At 45.3% G+C, this 19,252-nt stretch overlaps 1 protein-coding gene across 4 annotated transcripts in view; it reads left to right on the forward strand.

Moving 5' to 3' along the window:
- Positions 1-155: 155 nt before the first annotated feature.
- Positions 156-19,252, forward strand: part of Arhgef37 (Rho guanine nucleotide exchange factor 37) — a 37,899-nt gene continuing 18,802 nt past the window's right edge. For 2 of the 4 annotated variants that reach the window (XM_057789166.1, XM_057789169.1), the window contains exons 1-5: positions 375-500; positions 5,848-5,964; positions 9,752-9,948; positions 10,525-10,648; positions 13,936-14,083. In XM_057789166.1, coding sequence (XP_057645149.1) covers positions 9,763-9,948; positions 10,525-10,648; positions 13,936-14,083 — 458 coding nt within the window. In that variant the 5' untranslated portion in view covers positions 375-500; positions 5,848-5,964; positions 9,752-9,762. Of the gene's footprint in view, positions 289-374; positions 501-584; positions 638-5,847; positions 5,965-9,751; positions 9,949-10,524; positions 10,649-13,935; positions 14,084-19,252 lie in introns of those variants that run through there. The other 2 variants (XM_057789168.1, XM_057789167.1) reach the window with 2 other exon arrangements.

Here is a 19,252-nt window from a genome sequence, read left to right on the forward strand (position 1 = left end):
ACGAGCAGGCTCGTCACCCCAGTGCGGTGGGAGTGGGGGTTTAAGCAGTTGGTCAGGTGAGTTGGCAGGTGGAGCGCTGCCCCGCCCCTCAACCCGCGGAGGCGAGGCCTGGGAACGCCCTCTGCCTCTGGGTGACTCAGGGAGCGCGCGGCAAACAACCTGGCCCCAGAGTGGCAATTGACAAAGGCAGGGGGCGCGCTCTGCGCGTGCACAGCAGGCAGCGGAGCCTCCCAGAGTCCTGCTGCCCGAGCCCAGCGGGTGCGAGTGACACCGGAGGGCGCGTGCGCGGTGAGTCCAGCCCGGCGACAGGATGCCGCCAGGAGGGCTGCGGGGAAACAGCTGCTGGACAGATGAGGAGCGCGAGGTGGGGGGCAGAGAGGCGGGGTGCGGCCGGATCCCAGGTCCCAGGGTGCTGGGTCTCCAGCCTCTTAAGAGCTCAATCCACCCGATCCAGGTGGCTCCACCGTGCCCCTTTCTGGGTGGGAAACAGGTCCAGGAAGGTAAGCTGGGCTAGAACAAATTACTGTTCTGCATTTACTTATTTTTTTTTTTTTTTAAATCTCGTTGCCTGTGTCGGGTGTGAGGCGGCTTTTCATAAGAAGCCATTCATTAAGACAAAGGAAAGATTCAAACGACGGTAAGGAATCCAGGCTAAAAACTATACTTTTGAGTAGATCAGCAAGGCCGGGGACGAAAAGATCAGAAATCCGAGATGGACTGAAGAGAGTATTAGCCCGGTAGAGAAGTACTGTCAGAATTGGGTCCAGGAGGCTAACTGAGGCTCCTGAGTGCTGACCAATTTGAGGTGGAAAAGCGCCCCTTTGGCGCAGGTGCGGACTCTTGGCCCTCTGGAGGTCAGTGGTCCCGAGGAATAACTGTCCACTGAACATTCGGGGCAGAACTTCTGCGAACAGTTCGTTCCATAGCAGAGAGGGAGCCGGTGCCAGAGTAGGCAACCTTCTGAACTCCCATGTGAACTGGGAAGACCAGTTCACCTTTTTCCAGGCCCAGTGCCTTGCCCTCCACGTTGTTTTGAGTGGAAAGCCTTGTTGCTTGGCACGCAGTTCGTGCTCAACAGAAGGGCTGATGCTGATAATCCAGTCAAACACGACTGTGCCAGTTAGGGACGACCTGGAAGGAATTGGACTGTATACAAAGTAAAATAAGACGAAAACTTTTTTTTTTTTTTTTTTTTTAAGACGAAAACTTTAAAACGTGTGTACATGAGTTGGGGAGATCGCGCAACAGGTAAATCCCGGCAAGCATGAAGGCTTGACGTCGGATGCCCGACACACACTTAAAAACCCCACTCTTCTGGGGGAGTCTGTAACTCCAGCCCAAGGGGTGGAGGCAGGCAGAGATAAAGAGTTCCTTGAGTCTTGCTGGCCAGCCACCCTAACCAAATAGGTGAGCTTCAGGTTCAGTGGGAGATTGCCAAACAATAGGGTGTAGAAAGACCAATGAAGATATCCTGCCAGGACCTCTGGCCTCCACTCACATGCACCACCCCAAAGACAAAAATGTACCCATGAAAGTAGAATAAAATCAACGATATAGTGACTTGCAAAACCCAGCACGTACCTTTGCGAGAGTACCTTAAATAAGGGTACATTGTTGTACTACATTCACTATTTGATTTTACGAGACAAGGTTTTTCTGAGCTTTGGAGGCTGTCCTGGAACTCGCTCTGTAGATCAGGCTGGCCTCGAACTCAGATATCTGCCTGCCTCTGCTGGGATTAGAGGCATGCACCACTACCGTCCGGCTCCATTCACTACTTTTTAAATACTTGTATTTATTTTAATTATATGCATGTGTGTGCCTGTGTGTGGGTATGAGCATGTGAGTGCAGGTACTCTCTCAGGTCAGATGCCTCCTATCCCCATGGCTACAGGTAGTCAGGAGCTGCATGACATTGCCAAGGGGAATTGAACTCGTGTCCTTTGGAAGAGCGGCAAGCATTCTCTATCATTGAGCCCTCTCTCCAGCCACTCAGTTCAGTATATGACCCAAAGTCAAAACTGCAAATGGAATCTACCAGATGTTCTAACAAGGATGGTTCTTAAGCATTGCTTTCCTCTTTCAAATGGGGCCAGAAACTTATGGTGTGTTTTTAAGTGAGGGAAAGAGGACATGAACTGGGACCTGGCAGCGCCATTCTTGTTCAGACACACGGGCTCATTGAATTTCTGCCGGGGCACAGGATTCACCAACAGCTGGCTCGCATCTCCCTTGGCTCAGCGGATTACTGTGGTAAACAGTGCCTCGGTTGATTCTGCTCCAGCTCAAATCAATGGCTTTTTATTTAACTACGGAGGAGGGCGGTGTGTCCGAGTGCTGTCCCCAAAGCAGCATGGCATTTATCAAGCTTGCCGCACCACAGCCTGGCACTTGTTTATTGATGGACTAAAGAACTTTAAATCTGTGGACCTGGAATTGTGAAGTCACCGTCTGGGCAGACCCACGGGTCTATAAAAAGACCTGTTCTTTAAAAATAAAAAATACTGCATGGCCTCCTTTCTCTACTTTTCAGCCTTCCAAGGAGAGCCAGAGAAGGGCAAATAGCTGTTGCTGTTTAATTTGGGTTAAGACACATACCACCTGTCTGCCCATGCATTTACAATGAGAAGGAAGTGTGTGTGTGTGTGTGTGTGATGTCTTTGCTCTTTCCCACCTTCATATCCCTGTTTTCTTAACTCACAGGGGTCCTTTATCTTCGACATGATTATTTTGGTACTTGTACTATGGCTTTGTTTCACAGTTTTTTTTTTTATTTTTATTATTTTGTGTATATGGCCTGCAAGTATGTCTGTGTACCACATAAAGCCAGAAAAGAGCACCAGATTCCCTGGAACTGGCTTTAAAGCCAGTTTTGAACTGACACATGGGTGCTGGTGATTGAATCCAGGTCCTCTGGAAGAGCGATCAGTGCTCTCTAAATAGCTGAACTATTGCTCCATTCCACACTTGTTTCTAACACTTTGAATTTTCTTTTTTAAATTAGACCTTTAGACTTCAAGCTTTAGGTCCTCCATAGAGGACAATCTATAGCAAAAGGCTTCCTGTTTCAGCAAAAGACTCCTCCTTGTCTGATGACAGCAGTGTGTCCCCCTATTCCTCCCTAAGGCCCACTTACTACATTCCCAGCAGAACAGAATTTCTCAAGAAATGATCTGTAGAATATTTGCATCAAAAAACTCCTGGACATATGCTAAAATACTTCAGCCCAGGCCACTGACTCAAAACCTTCTAGGAGGAGTTCTGTGCCTAATATATGTGTGTGTTTCTGAAGAGTCTCATTCCCTGTGGTTACCTGTGTGCTGTAGGCGGTGGTTAGGTGGTTAGCGTGGAGGGCTGTGCCCTCTTGTTTAGACCCCTCTGTGTTGTTTACTTCTATGAGCACGAGCCTCATTTGTAATTTAAATATTAAGAATTTAAATAGCACAAATTTAAATTATTTTAGTTTTATTTTATAATTTTATAAATTTAATTATTATATAATTTAAATTTAAAGATGTTGTTCAAGAAAATATATAAGTGGCAGTTAAGTGCTTGAGAGGATACTCACGGTTATCAACCTCAGAGAAATGAGAAAGACTGACCGTGTCAGTGGTGACCAGGCAGCAGAGTAGATGAGTTCACACTGCTAACGGGGATGTCAACCGGAAGACCACTTTACACGGCGCTGAACGTTTCCGTGTAAGTTAAGGAACCCTACCATGTGACCCAAACCTTCCACTACCAAGTCCAGCTCTGTAGTAACAGAGGAAAAAAATTAGGTACCAGGAAACAACCAGTTGTTCATCCAGTATGTTGGTGATCACATTGTACAGACAAGCATATACCCGTAACATGTATATCCACAGCAACGTATGTATGTTGATAGCAGAATATTATGCACCTATGAAGGCGGTGAGGTAATACTACATGCTGCTGCTTTCTGAGAGAAAGAGACAACCATAGAGAATACATAACATCTGGTTCCCTTTGTATACAATTCTAGAGGAATTGCTATTCCTTTTCTGACCTCAGATTCTTCAGTGTTTTCCAAGAAGAACCAATGATTTGCATAAGGTCATATTAGTCTAACTCTGCAGGCAGCAGTATCCCTAGCAACTGAGTCACGGTTCTTTGTGTTCATTTGTATCATTCATTCAGTTTATTATCAGAGCATGTATTATGTGCTAACTCTAGAGCAGACAGTAAGAACATGCTAGTGAAAAAATAAGACACGATCCCCCTGACCTGGCGAAGTTTGTATTTTGTTGAATGAATCACTGTGTAATAAAACAAATAAGTAAATTTATTATTGAGGACAGGCACGATTCTTCAGAAAGGGCATCAGAGTCAAGGAAGACTGGTCCAGGTTTTTTTTTATTTATTATTGTGCACGTCCACATTCACATGTATTAAAATGTTTGTTTTGTGCACATCTGTGTGTGCGTGCTGGGCATCCAACTCAGGGCCTTGTACAGGCTAAGCATAAAACCTACCCCTGAGCATACAGCCAACCCTCATTTCCCCCTTAAGATTTTATTAAAGATATGTCTATTTTTAAATTTTATTTATTTTTACTCGTATGAGTGTTTTTCCTGTATGTGTGCCTGTACACCCCATGTGTGCTTTGTGCCTGAGGAGAGGGGGCATTTATCTCCTGGGATTAGAGTTATAGACAGTAGTGAGCTGCCCTGTGGGTTCTGGGAATTGAAACCAGTGCCCTGGAAGAGCAGCCAGTGCTCTTACCCACTCATCTATCCCTCCAGCCCCTACTAAAGATATTTCTCAAAGGTGAGTCCTAGCCGTCACATTTTAAAGACCACGGCCTGCTGCTGCCAGACATCCTGTCAGGAGCCTGCCTTGCTCCTCCAGGAGGAAGGTGAGACTTGAACTCAGATGGTCTCTGAGATAGGAAACACTGGAGAGATTAGTGGATGTTGGTAAATAGGACAAAAATAAGTTTTTTTTTTTGTTTTTTTTGTTTTTTTTTTTTTACCAGTTTTTTTCTTTAAGAATTAAAAAATTGATTTCACAATCTCATACGTGCATACAATGTATTTTGATCATATACACACCTAACTCCCCATTCTACTCTCTCTAGACCCCAGACCCCTTTCCTACCTCATGTCTCCCCATTTTTAATATTCCACGGAGTTCAGTTAGTTCTGCTTGTGTGTGCATAGATATGTAGCCATACCCCCGGAAATAAAACACCTCTCCCCAGGCCACAATCCTTTAGCTAAGGGTGAGGCCTCATGATCCCCCCCAACCCACGCTGCAGTGTCGACTGTCTTGCTCTTGGGCAGGTAACCCCAGCTGTGAGTTTGTGAGTGTCACTGGGACACATCATGTCTGGAAGACACCTTTCGCAGCACCCCCCTCCCCCCCATCTCCAGCTCTTACATTCTTTCCATCCCTTTTTCTGCCACGTTCCCTGATCTCTGCAAAACATGGGACTCAACAGTTGCTGTCCTCAGCTGGCATTAACTTTGGCCCACTGTAAAAGGAAGCCTCTCTTGCTAAGGTTGAGAACAACACTAAGGTATGGTAATAAATATTTAGAAGGCAATTTGACAACTTGTCTATTCAATAAACCCAAAGTAGTAGGTTCCCCACTAGTGCATATGGCCTTTGACGGGATTACAGTGCCAGGCATTAGTTCCTCCCGGGCAGACCTCAAATGCAATCAAAAATCAGTTGGTTACTCACTCTAACAGCCATGCCATTATTGCATTGGGGGGGGGTACAGCTTGCTTGGCAAGCTTTATCAGTTTTTTAGTGCGCATGACTGCCATTCAGTGCATATTCCTCCAGCTTTCACAATCACATCTTTTGTTTCTTCTTTTTAAGGATGTCCTGAGAGAATCACAAGACCTCCCTGGGCCAGTTTGCTGGACTACATAGACTACAGCATTCCTTTGATCTACTGATGCTGCTGACTGTCAGGAAGGGAATGAGGACAGTCTGGTATGGCCTGTCTTCTGTGGATTTTGTTTGTTTTGTTTTTAAAACCCTTTTATTAGTCTGTGCTGACTCCCAGTGACCTATTTCCTTCCAAGGGCTAAAAAAATCATTTGTTTTAATCATGTGGTAGAAATCCAATCCAGAGTGCTGTAAGCCAAAGTGGAGGGAGAGAAGAAAAATATATTAGCTCTTGTGAAAATAAAACCCCCACAGAATCAATCTCCATTATGACTGGGTTGAGTTGCAGCCTCAGCACTCAGTCTCTGTCAGTCTCTCAGTTCTATTTTGGGGGCAATAGCTGCAATTTTAGGTTATAACTCATAGTTCTTATTACCACTGATGATGATGATGACAATTATTTTAGTCATGATTAGCAGTTCTGAGTCCATTTACTGAATTTGATTGGTTGGACCTAGATCAGCCAGAAAGTATCCATAGGTAACTTTTCATCCTCCTGGCCAATGATAACTAGCTTTCTAGCTTAATAAAAAATAGCAAATAACCAGGGAGATCTTATTGTGTTCCAGGCACTGTGTTAGACATCCGCTGAAATATTCTAAGAACCCAATAAGGATGGTTAGATAAGCATGCTGGGAAAGGCAGCAAATCGATCACAGAATCAAAATTTCCAACCAGTTGCTGGGCGTGGTGGAGCATGGCCTGTGACCCTGACGCTTGGGAGGTGGAAACAGAAGGATCAAGAGGAGTGGCTATGTGAGAAGTCAAGTCAGTTTGGGCCACATGAGACCCTGACTCAAAAAGTCTAAAAACAAAACAGAAAGCAAAAAACAATTTGAAATTAGGTTTTCTTGTCTCCAGGCCTGGACTCCGAGCCATCACAGTCCCCTCTCACACAGTCACTTTTAGGACCAAGAAGACAGAGCAGGAGCCAACAAGGCATATGCCTGTTTGGGAGTATCACTATTTTCCCCTTTTATTGAAAATAGATTTTCTTTTCTCTCACATAATGTATCTTCGTTACAGTTTCCCCTCCATCTCCTCCTCCTAGTTCCTTTCCACCTCCCCTCCCATCCGGATCCACCCCCTTCCTGTCTCTCTTTAGAAAACAAACAAGCTTCTAAGGAATAGTAATTAAATATACTCCAATAAAATAAAGTATAATAATAAGAAAAAACTCTACCAATACATTGAAATAGGATAAAACAAGAAAGCAGAAGGAAGAGAGCTCTTCACATACTCAGGAGTCCCATAAAAACATTAAACTGGGAGCCATAATGTGTACACAGAGGACCTGTAAGAAGAGAGAAGAAAATAATTTGTAAATAAAATAGAATTAAAATAAAAAAATAAAATTTTAAAAAAGAAAAAAAGAAAGCCTTGGCATTATGAGACAAGGAACCTCTGAAGATGCCGTTGGGTTTCTCTGTGGGCCACCTACTGCTGGGCACAGAGCATGAGTCTTAAGACTCCACTTAGCAGTGGGGCTTGAGAGATGCCAGGTAAAGGCCTGGCTTCGCAAGCCCGGTGATCTCAGTTTGATCCCCGGAACCCACTCAGGAAGCTGGAACAGCACTCATTGGGAATGCTGGCACTTCTGTGGTAGATGGAAGGTGGAGACGGGACTCTCTGGAAGGTCAACCACAGGTGTATTTGGTCATAGTTTTAGTCTGACACGGAGGCTCCAGACTGGGAAGCTATCTGACTTTGATCAGCATGTCGAGATATGACTGGAAAGAACGAGGCATGAGCCAATGAAAACATACTGAAAGGAGGCCCCAGGCCTGTTCGGGACTGGCACTTTGTGCACGATATTTCTTCCTCCAGAGACAGGACAAGATTCTTTTGTCTTTTCTGCACAAAAATTGCTATAAAAATTTTTTGGTCTTATTGGTTTCTTAGTTTTCTATGGATTGTCTGTGTAAATGCCCCCCAATTTAAAGACCATATTCTATACTACTTTAGTAACTCTGTTCTCAAGATATTTTCGAACCTTCTCTAGCCCTGACTCTCTTCGATTTGCCTAGAGCCAGCTGTCAATTCTAGTGTCCCCTCCCCTTCCCTGAGGATCCCTCTGACTCCTCTCCAGCATGTCTATCAATATTCTTCATCTTTCTTGTTCTTGACTTATTTCTTTGGGTGAATGTTTCCCCCCTCATTTCACAGAGGACCTTGTTTTCTGGTAAGTTCCTGGCTGGCTGAGATTGGTTTCTGATCATTTATTTCCTTGTCCTCCTCCACTGTGGGCCACAATGGCACCAGCTCCCTCTCACCCCTGCTCTGATTCCGTTCCCTGGAGATTTTGTTCATGCTTTTGTAAGCCCAGCCCTGCAGTTAAAGTTACATCCGTTTTGGCACCTCTAAGTGTTTGGTAGTAGAAAGATTTTTTTTTAGGTCTTTTTGTTCATATGACTGCCCTATCTATATAGTTTTAAAATCTAGGAGTTTCAGAGACTAACCGGAGAGGATCGGGAATGTACTTAGAAAGGAGGAATCCTGGCGGCTGGAGGCTGGGAGGGGCCCAGCAGATGCAGAAGCACAGGAGTGTAGAGACAAGCCCCCCCCCCCCCCCGAGGGAGGGGAGAATGAGGTTGAGCAGGAGGGAGCTATGAATGCTGTGGGCGTCAGGGAATGAACCAGGATCACAGCTTGCTTCAGGAACTTTAACCTGGAAGCACATCCTGGACAAATGGGAACGGGTGGCAGCACTGGAGAGAGGTCTTGGTTCAGAAAGATGATCCTAGAACTTTTGGAAATCACCTTGCAAAGCTGGGCATGGTGGCGCACGCCTTTTATCCTAGCACTTGGGAGGCAGAGGCAGGCAGATCTCTTGAGTTTGAGGTCGTCCTGATCTTCATAGTGCGTTCTAGGTCAACCAGAACTACACAGAGAGACCCTGTCTTGAAAAACCAGAAAAAGAAAGAAAATCACCTGGCCATGAGCTCTGTGTTGTAACCGAGATGGGAGCCAGGGACTATGAGGAGAAAAGGGGAGAGGACTTAGCTGATCCAAAAAAAATCTACATCAACAGCTACGCCACCCCTAGGCATTCACCAATAATACTTCTAGTCCACGCGGCCCAGAGATATGCGCGTGTTTACTCCATCACTTTTCACGATAGCTAAGTTGGAAACAAAGCTACATTGTCCACCAACCAAGGGATAGCAAGGCTTTAGATACCGGAGGCTTTCTTTTTAGCCCTAAAGAAGAATGGAATTGTGTCACCTGTAAGAAAACAGATGCACCTGGGGCTATCACGTTCTGTGGGTCTCAGAAAGACAGGTATCACAGGCACCCGCTCACTCATGGGTCTTCGCTTCCATATAAGTACAAAGGGGAGGACGTAAAAGCTAAGAGTTGAATGAGGAGGAAGTGGGATCAGAATACACATATCGATCTACATGGGCATGGTCTTATGAACCCAGCATGATACATGTAGTAGATGCCTCCCGAGTGCTGGGATTAAAGGCACGCACCACCACTGCCCTGCCCATAATATATTTTCAAAATGAATGAATGAATAAATTATTTTGGGTCCAACTGCTTGGGGGGGGGAGATAAAGGAAATTTCAGGCTAGCACTTTGTCTGAGGCCTGGGAAATGAATTTCAGATGTCAGTGATGACCCGAGCTGTTTGTCCTCTCGTATTTAGAGACACTGACCACAAACGTCACCAGTTCATTGACTGTTTAATAAACAGTTGGCTCTGTTTGCAGCTAGTGATGTTCCAGGCGACTCGAGGAGTAGTCTTCAAGCTAGGGGACAGCATTTTCCAGGCGACGTCATGAGGAGACCTACCTTACAAGTGGATGTTTTGCTTTCTTTTTCCCAGAACCTGTGGACATGGCTGACGTTGGAGCAGATGAGCTCTCCTCCAGGTCAGAGAGTCCTGAGCCGGAGAGCAGGAGCTTGGAGGACCGGTCACTGCTCCATCAGAGGCTGGCCATCAGAGAGCTCATTGACACAGAGGTCTCCTACTTGCACACTCTCCGACTCTGTGCCTCTGACATCAGGAGCCGTCTGCACCAGGTACTGATGAAGCCTGAGGAAGCCAGAAAGGATGTGGGATCCCCAGGAGCCAGAGTTACAGTTGGGAGCCACCATGTGGGTGCTAGGAACCTGCATCCTCTTCAAGAACAGAAAGTGCAGATTAAATGAGCTATTGGATAGGCAAAAAAGTAGCAGGAACCAGGCCATAAAACCTTCAAGTCCACCTCCAATAACCTATTTCTTCCGATAAGGTAAACCCTCTAAAGGTAATATAGCCTTTCCAAATAATGCCCCCAGCTGGGGAATAAGTGTTTAAACTCATCAGCCGGGAACATTCCACATTCAAATCACAACACTAACCTCTGCCTACCTGCAACCCCCCCGCACCCCCCACCCACACTCCATTCCTGGCACCATCAGCTTTCCTTCTGAGCTGGACGTGATGTCTCCTTTTATTGTAGACTAACGAGGAGGCCTAACTTACAAGATTCCCAAATCTTTCCAAACATTGCATTGGGCAGTCAGTCTTCCCAAGAACAGTAGGACCCCAGATTATGCAAGTGCTCAGGACTGTTCCCACCCAGTCTTTGCCCACAGCGATTTCGTTACTTCCAGCTGCCACCTGGAGATCTGGATGTCCTGTTCTCGAACATTGATGACATCATCCAAGTGAGCAGCAGATTCCTTCACGGGCTGCAGGAGACAACCTGCAGGGAAGAGGAAAAGGCGGACCTGATTGGTAAGCAAAAGACCTGGTGTTCACTGCCTTGCTTTCCCTGGGCTCTGTTCTTAGCTTGTGCTTCCGTCAGAACTGGCTCCAGAGCCCCAGGGAAAAACAGCAAAGGGGGAGTCAGGGCACAGCAGAGGCAGCAGGGCCCTGTAGAGTGTCTGATCCTCAAGGCCTATTTACCTCTTCCTCAAGATTAAGCTTTTAACGCACGAATTTGGGAAGATGTGTTGAAACCACAGTGCTTCCCAGTTTAGTGTCAAAATGGTACTGATTTATTTATTTTTGGTTTTTCGAGATAGGGCTTCTCTGTGAAACAGTCCTGGAACTTGGTTTGTAGACCACCAGGCTGGTTTTGAACTTACAGAGATCCACCTGCCTCTACCTCCTAAGTACTGGGATTAAAGGAGTGCGCCACCCACCACCTGACTTTTTTTTTTTTTTTTTTTGGGTTTTTCGAGACAGGGTTTCTCTGTAGCTTTGGTGCCGGTCCCAGAACTAGCTCTTGTAGACCAGGCTGGCCTCGAACTCCCAGAGATCCGCCTGCCTCTGCCTCCCGAGTGCTGGGATTAAAGGCGTGCGCCACCACCGCCTGGCTGACTTATTTTTTATATGTATGAATATTTCGCCTGCATGCATGTCTGTGCGCCACTTGTGTGCCTGGTGCCTGCAGGGAGCCAGAAGGCATCGAACCTCCTGGAACTGGATTTACAGAGGGTTGTGAACCTCCATGTGGGTGTCAAGAATTTAACCCAGTTCTCTAGAAGAGTAGTAAGTGCTCTTGATTGCTGAACCATCTCTCTAACCCCTGATTTTTCTTAATTAATAGATTTTATTTTTTAGAGCACTGTTAGGCTTATAGAAAAAACAACCACGGTGCCAAGAATCAGAATTATCCCAAACATTATTACTTTCTCATAATTTATTTATTTTTATTTCATGTACATTTGTGTTTTGCCTGAATGTATGTCTTTGTGACATACATTCAGGGTGTTGGGTCCTCTGAAACCGGAGTTACAAACAGGTGTGAGCTGCCATGTGGGTACTAGGAATTGAACTTGGTTCCTCTGGAAAAGCAACCATTGTTCTTAACCACTGAGCTAATTCTCCAGCCCCCCCAACCTTAACTTTGATAAAGTCATCTTCTCTTATCCCTAGAGTTTCTTTATTCTTCCCACCCGTTCCACCTGCTCCCTATATGTAACTGGTTTCATATTTAAAGACACAAAACACTTTAGGCTATGACCCTGGGTCTGTTTCATCTTCTCTGTGCCAGTGCAACTTTACTGTAGCTGCTATTGAATGAGACTTAGGTGAGACCCCAGCTCTAACCTCTCCCATGGCTTCCTGTCACCACTGGAATATAAAACCTGCCTGCCACCCTACTTACTCTGATGCCCCGTGCGGCTTGGCTTTAGTGTCTGTCTGTTTCCCTCCCTTTGTGCCTGGCCCACTCTGCTCTAGACATACCAGAGTCCGTGGCTGTCCTTGGGCCAGGGTCACCCTTGCCATTGCCATCCACAAGCTTGGGAGCTGCCCCTCCACTGGTTTCTGCTCTCTGGCAGATGGTCACATTATCTGTGGAAGCCTTCTTCAGGGAGACACCCTTCTCCACTGCCACCACCCAGTCTTTGATGTTTATTCGCCTTTACTTTGACCCCTGGAATATATAATCATCCCGTGGTTTCTGTAAGCCATGGTTTTCCATGACACCCCCACCCCCTCAAGTAAGTCCCTTGTATAAAATGACATAGTATTAACGTAAGCCTTCTGAAGTTCTGTATACTTGAAATCCTCTCTAGACCAGTCACGACATTTAGCACCGTGTAGGTGACATACAGAAGGTTGTTATACCGTATTGTTCAGGGAATGATGACGTCAAGAAAAAAAGTCCTCATGTGTTCAATACAGATACTCTTTTTCTTTAAAGAAAGGTTTGATGCAATTTACCTGTAGGACAGAAGAATTTTTTTTAAATGACAAAAATAGCTTTTTAGCTAGAAAGGGCATGGAAATGTTCCATTAATATGTGAGGCTTTCAACCTGCCAATCACCAGGAAATGAATATTGAAACGACAACAGGCCAAAGCAATTGTTAAGATGCCTCAACATTCAGGAGGCTGAGGTAAACGGGTCTAAGGTTGGCAGAAGTATTCAGGGTCATTTAAAAAATTGTTGGAAGTTCTGTCCTAATTCAAAGCCAAAATTTTAAATGAAACCCAGTTTTTAAAAATGAAACTCAAGTCAAGCAGCTAATTCTATTCACTTATTTTAATTTTTTATGTGTGTGTGTGTGTGTATGTCACATGCGCTCAGGTACCCCCAGAGGCCAGGAGAGGGACTGGAGTCTCTGGAGCTGGAGTTGCAGGTGGTTGTGAGCCACTGAGTATGGGTGCTGGGATTCAAGCTCAGGCCCTCTGAAAGAAATGACAGGCGCTATAAATTACTAAGCCATTTCTCTAGCCCTCTCAAGCAGAAAAGTCAGGTGCTCTAACCCAATGCAATCCAAAGGCACACTAATTTGATACACATGGAGGGACGGTAGAAAAATAGCTCAAGTATTCTTTTTCCAGAACTAAATTCTGTCTCTCTAAGAGCAGAAGGCTTTGTTCAAACGGTGAGGATACCCGCAGCGCCAGTGGCGCAATTGTCTCTAATCTGAGCCCAAGTGTGGCAGGCAGTGTTCACTGGAGTTGTGTGGCACGCTGATTCCCGCAGGGCCAAGTAGGAATGTTGAGTGTTCAAAACCAAGGCTGCAGTGATGTTTCATGATGCAACACAGGTGCGTGTGTCCGGAAACACCTCAGATTCATTACAGTTCTGCTTTAGAATTACTCTCAGGTTGCCCTGTGTTTGGAAACTTTTCACTCTTCCCAAACATTTCCAGACCCCACTTTCAGGTCTGCAGGCAGCCCCATCTGGGGTCGTGGCCTACTGTTTAAGAACCTGGCCTCAGCCTGGAGGTGGTGGTGGCCCATACCTGTAATCCCAACTCTAAAGCAGAGGCAGAAGGATCTCTGCGTTTGAGGTCAGCCTGGTCTACAGAGTGAGTTCCTGGATAGTCAGAGCTGTTCCACAGAAAAACCCTGCCTCTAAAACCAAAAACAAAAGACGAATCTGGACTGTTACTCATCCACTCAGTAACTTTATGAAACATGAAAAATAGCAACAGGAAGGCTAGATAACTTGTACTAGTGACATGCTGGTAGCCTCCCCACCAAGCAGGCCCCGCCTCCCCACTCCAAGCCAGGGACTTGCGCACTTGCCCCTGGTAACTCTTGCTGCTTGTTCGCCATCAGGTAACTTATTCCTGGAATTCCATGAGGAGTTTGAACACATCTATAAAGTCTACTGTGCCAACTACGACCAAGCCCTGCAGCTGGTCAAGGCGTACCGGAAGGAGCCGGAACTGCAGAAGGCCATCCAGGGCATCATCGAAGCAGCAGTGTGAGTAACATGTCCAGGGACAATTCAAGTCATGATCCTGCTCGGGTCTGCTCAGGCTGCTTCGGGCCTGTGCCAGCAGCCAGGTCTCTATCAGTCTGGGAGGCCTTACTGCCAAGCAGTGCTCACACAGTCTCAAACGCGGTTCCACGTCTCCCGTCTCCCTGTGCGTTTCCTGTCAGTTTTGGATAGCGCTGTTTTAATTGTATAAGTAGTTACCAATATATGATCTTATTTTCTGTCCTTTCTTCTCCTTTTTTTTTTTGGGGGGGGTGGTGTCTTTCAAGACAGAATTTCTTTCTCTGTGTAGCTCTGACTGTGCTGGAACTTGCTCCGTAGACCAGGTTGGCCTCGAACTCAGAGAATCTCCTGCCTCTGCCTCCCGAGTGCTGGGATTAAAGATGCACATCACCATGACTGGTTAAACTTCTAAACAGAAGCCAGTACATCTATCTCTACCCTGGAGATTGACCCTCAGCATACTCTTCCACCAGGTGGTCATGCCAATTTGTCTGACCCGTGTTGGAGGGTAGACATTGGTTTGTTTCCATTCTCTCAATATTATAAGTGGGGCTATAGAATTCTTTTCAGGATCTGCAATCATCTTACTGTGCCACAAAGTACACTTTTCAGAAGTGGAATGGATAGATCGGAGGAAATATGTATGGAGAATTTCATTAGTTAAAACCTGCAAAGGCAGGTCCATTTAGATTCCTGTCAGTAGCAGGTGCCTGTCTCCCACAGCCTTTCCAGAAGCAGCGTGCCACCAAACCTTAGGATGCTTGTGTTGGGTTAGGTCAGGATGAGGTCTTTGACTTTTCCTTTTAGCTTATGGCAAGTTGGCCATTTCTTTGGACATTTAAGAGTCCTTTATGGATATTTTCTTGTGACTCTTTCTGTTTCATTTCTGTGATATTTTCTATATTAGGAATTTGTGTGTGTGTGAAAAATAGATTTCTCACGCCTTTAATCCCAATGCTTGGGAGGCAGAGGCCAACATGGTCTACAGGATGAATTCCAAGACAGGCAGGGCTACCCAGAGCTACTTTGTCTCAATAACATCAAAACCCAAAACAAAACAGATTTCTAATTGCTTATTTGATTTATTATTGGTTCTCATCTTACTTTTTGTAAAAATTTTACATTTTTTTGAGAATTTCATGCATGAATGTTGTATTTGCATTATTTCACCCCATCTTTCCCTGCCTTCAGCTCCTTCTGGGTCTCATTCAACTCCCTCTCAAACTCATGACTTCTTTAATTATTATTGCTACACACATATGTATGCACATACATACTACATATGTGCTACACACATGTAACAATAACATATATGCACATATGTATATCCTACTGAATATATTTAGTGTTGCTCATATGTATATGAGCTGAAATCATATGTACAAAAAGGGATGACATCTTGGGACTGGATAACCTATCAGGTGGCCCATACCTGGAGAAGTTTGATTTTTTTCTCTCTTGGCAGCCATTAGTTAATTCTAGCTCCTTATATAGAGGTCGGTGTTTTTTTTTTGTTTGTTTGTTTTGTTTTGTTTTGTTTTGTTTTGTTTGTTTTTTGAGACAGGCTTTCTCTGTGGCTTTGGAGCCTGTCCTGGAACTAGCTCTTGTAGATCAGGTTGGTCTCGAACTCACAGAGATTCACCTGCCTCTGCCTCCCAAGTGCTGGGATTAAAGGCGTGCGCCACCATCGCCCTGCTTTTTTTTTTTTTTTTTTGTTAAAGAAGCCAAGGCAGAAGTGTTGCTACAAGTTCAAGGCCCTCATGGGCTACATAGCAAGACTATGTCTCATAAATCCAAAAGTTGGCTGGGCATGTTGGTGCACACTTTAATCCCAGCATTCAAGATGCAGAGGCAGGAGGATCTCTGTGAGTTTGAGGCCAGCCTGGTCTACATAGGGAGTTTCAGGCCAGCCATGGTTATGTAGTAAGACCCTTTTTAAAAAAAATTATTTAAAGATTTATTTATTTATAATGTATATAGTGTTCTGCTTGTATGTCTGCCTGCAGGCCAAAAGAGGGCACGAGATCTCATTACAAATGGTTGTGAAGCACCATGTGGGTTGCTAGGAATTGAACTTAGGACCTCTGGATGAGTAGCCAGTGCTCTTAACTGCTGAGCCATCTCTCCAGCCCCAAGACCCTTTTTTTTCTAAACAAAACAAAATACTAAAAAAGGCAGCAACAATGAAACCCCAGAATCAACCACAAACCCCCAAACAAAATTTAAAAAGTTTGCCAAGTGAAAATTGACAGTCGGTTTTTAGAAACCAGAGTGGTAGAAGGAGAACAGAGGAGTCATCTTTACCTCACTCAGGTGCTCCTTATGCCCAAGGGAAAGAGTGCTAAAGAGGTGTGTGCAGTGACGTCTTTTCCTGTGCAGCCTGCCAGCCTGTCTCACCTGCTTTGTCTTTCTCTCATTTTTCAACCTCCCTCCTTCAAAGTCTCTTTTTCAAGCACCAGGTCCTAGGTCCTAGATCCAAAAAAATAAAAGGGAAAAAATATTTTCTTCTCATAGGTCTGGAAAAGGTACCTTTTGCAGGGCCATTAGATGTGTTTCTATAGGACAGAAGCAGGTTACAGAAGTCAGGGAAGCTAGAACGCAGTGTGGGACGAAAGGGAGAAGTGGAGACTGTGGGAAAAGGGAAGTGACAGACCCTGTATCCAGCTTGGCATGGACTTAGGAGATTGTTGCTGTCAGTAGCTGTTAGATAACCACCCCAAACAATGCCTTAAAACAACATTGACCAGGCTGTTAAGGTGGCACAGTGAGTAAAGGCAGGCTGTGGTTTGAAAGAAAATGGCCCTTATTAGGAGGTGTGGTTTTATTAGGGTAGGTGCGGTCTTATTGCAGGAAGTGTGTCACTGTAGAGACGGGCTTTGAGGTCTCATATATGCTCAAGATACTGCCTAGTGTCTCAGACAACCATTCCCAGTTGCCTGCAAGATGTAGGACTCTCCGCTAGGACTCCAGCACCAGTCTGCCTGCATGCACCATACTCTCCACCATGATGATAATGGACTGAACCTCTGAAACTGTAAGAGAGCCACCCCACTTGAATGTTTTTCCTTTAGAAGAGTTGCTGTGGTCAGGGTGTCTCTCCACAGCAGTAGAAATCCTAACTAAGATAAGGCACTGGCCTGCCGCCAATCCTGACTGCCTGCGTTCACTTTCTGGAATAGAGTAGAAGGAGACAATAGAGTCCCACCAGTTGTCCTCTGACCACACACATGTGCTGTGGCTCACATGTACCCAAATTTTTCCAAAGCAGCAGGAACTTCAGTGGGACACCTCCCATGAGTCCCGTTCTCTCCAGCCATGCTAGAAGCAATAGCTAGTTGACAATGAGGCCTCTGTTTGTCCTGTGTCTGCAGGTCTGGAGCCAGGCTTGCACAGTGGCAGATCTGGCTCGGCCCCTTCTTGTGAGAGCGATTTCACATCTCAAACCCAATTTCCTTATGGGTCTGATGGGAGTCCTAACAGCACTTGGTGGAGCGTAGACACACGGCACAAGGGACACTAAATATGTCCCAGCTATTCTAGTCAGCCGGGCAGGAACTGTGTCACGCTGCAGCTTTTTAGTCTTGTCAGTCCCAAGGCCTCCTTTTATAACAAATATGAAATATATTTATTATCCTGCAATAAATCCTGGAAATAGACCCTACCTCTATATATGAACTGGAAAAAGTCAATATAACAATATAACAACAATATGAAGAAGGAAGAAAAGGAAAGCATTTTCTAGTAATTTGGGCTCCAGTGTGCACTCAGGCACAACAGTCCTAGAAGCTATGAGGAAGCACTCTAAAATTAGCTGACCTCTCTGGGGGTAGTAAGTTAGTTTGGAGGTCAGAAAAGAAAGTTCCGAGGCTGTTCTGCTTCTGCAGTACAAGAAAGCGAGGGAGCAGAGGGTGCGCATACCCAAGGGTGGCAACCCACAGGGATGGTAGTCCTGACTTCCTTGTGTGTGAGGCACCAAAGAGAAGATAGTGGCTCACGGCCTGGAAGGTAGAAAAATGTAAATAGCCTGCATCTTATCTCTAAAAGATAGTGTATAAAAAAATCTAGTATTGTGTCATGTGACTGGACAGAGTGTGAGAGTCACACAAGCATTTCGGTTCTTGAACACACAGTACATTTTGAGGCCCCGTTTAGTCTCTGAATGTCCAGAGGGACATGTGAGACCCCAGCTACTCTCTGTAGCACAGGTCTGTGTGCAGGGCCTCGCTGTTCCCAAATAGTTCTTTCTTTGCTTCCAACTTGTGGATCAAGACGTGAGCTCTGGGGCTGTTTCTGCTGCCATGCCATTGTCCCACCATCACGGATTCAAACACGCTGTACTTGTGAGCCCTCAATTTGTTGTTCAGTAAGTTGTCTTGGTCGTGGTGTTTAATTACAGTAGGAGAACAGTAAGACAGTGCCTCGAGAGTCCCTGTGATTCCTGAACGTGTTCTGACGATTTCACCTTCATGTGGGTTAGCATTCAGGGTAGCCTGCCCTTTAAGACAGAAACGCAGAGCCGGGTGGTGGTGGCGCACGCCTTTAATCCCAGCACAGGCAGGCGGATCTCTGTGAGTTCGAGGCCAGCCTGGTCTACAAGAGCTAGTTCCAGGACAGGAACCAAAAAGCTACGGAGAAACCCTGTCTCAAAAAAAAAAAAAAAAAAAAAAAAAAAAAAAAAAAAAAAAAAAAAAAAAAAAAAAAAAGACAGAAACGCAGACCAGGCAGGGAGCTCCACACTGGGGAGGACCTTTTGTGGGTGGTGAGGGAAAGGAGGCTGAGCAGAGGTGGAGCAGCCCTGGAAGTCAAAGTTCTAGAAGGCTGCCTGGCATAGCAGTGTTTGCAGAAGAAAAACAGCCTCTGGTTTCCTGTATCAGCTAGTCGTATTTATTTTGAATATAAAAGTAATATTTAAATCATACTCAAATACATGAAGTCCGTTCTTCGTTGGCTGAGGGATTACCATCCTCTGTTCAGTTTTCTTTTGTATAGTTACAGACAGATGGGTAGAGAAGCAAGTAGGGGGTGGTGTTGTTCTTAAAGAGACTCCTATGCTGTTTCTAGAACTTTCATTTAATTGTAGCTGTGAATATTGTCTCACAGACTCTACTCACCCACTCTTTTATTGATGGATTTTTCTTTTCAACCATGGAG

This window comes from Chionomys nivalis, chromosome 14, assembly GCF_950005125.1.
Source record: "Chionomys nivalis chromosome 14, mChiNiv1.1, whole genome shotgun sequence".
In the NCBI taxonomy this organism is placed as follows: Eukaryota; Metazoa; Chordata; class Mammalia; order Rodentia; family Cricetidae; genus Chionomys; species Chionomys nivalis.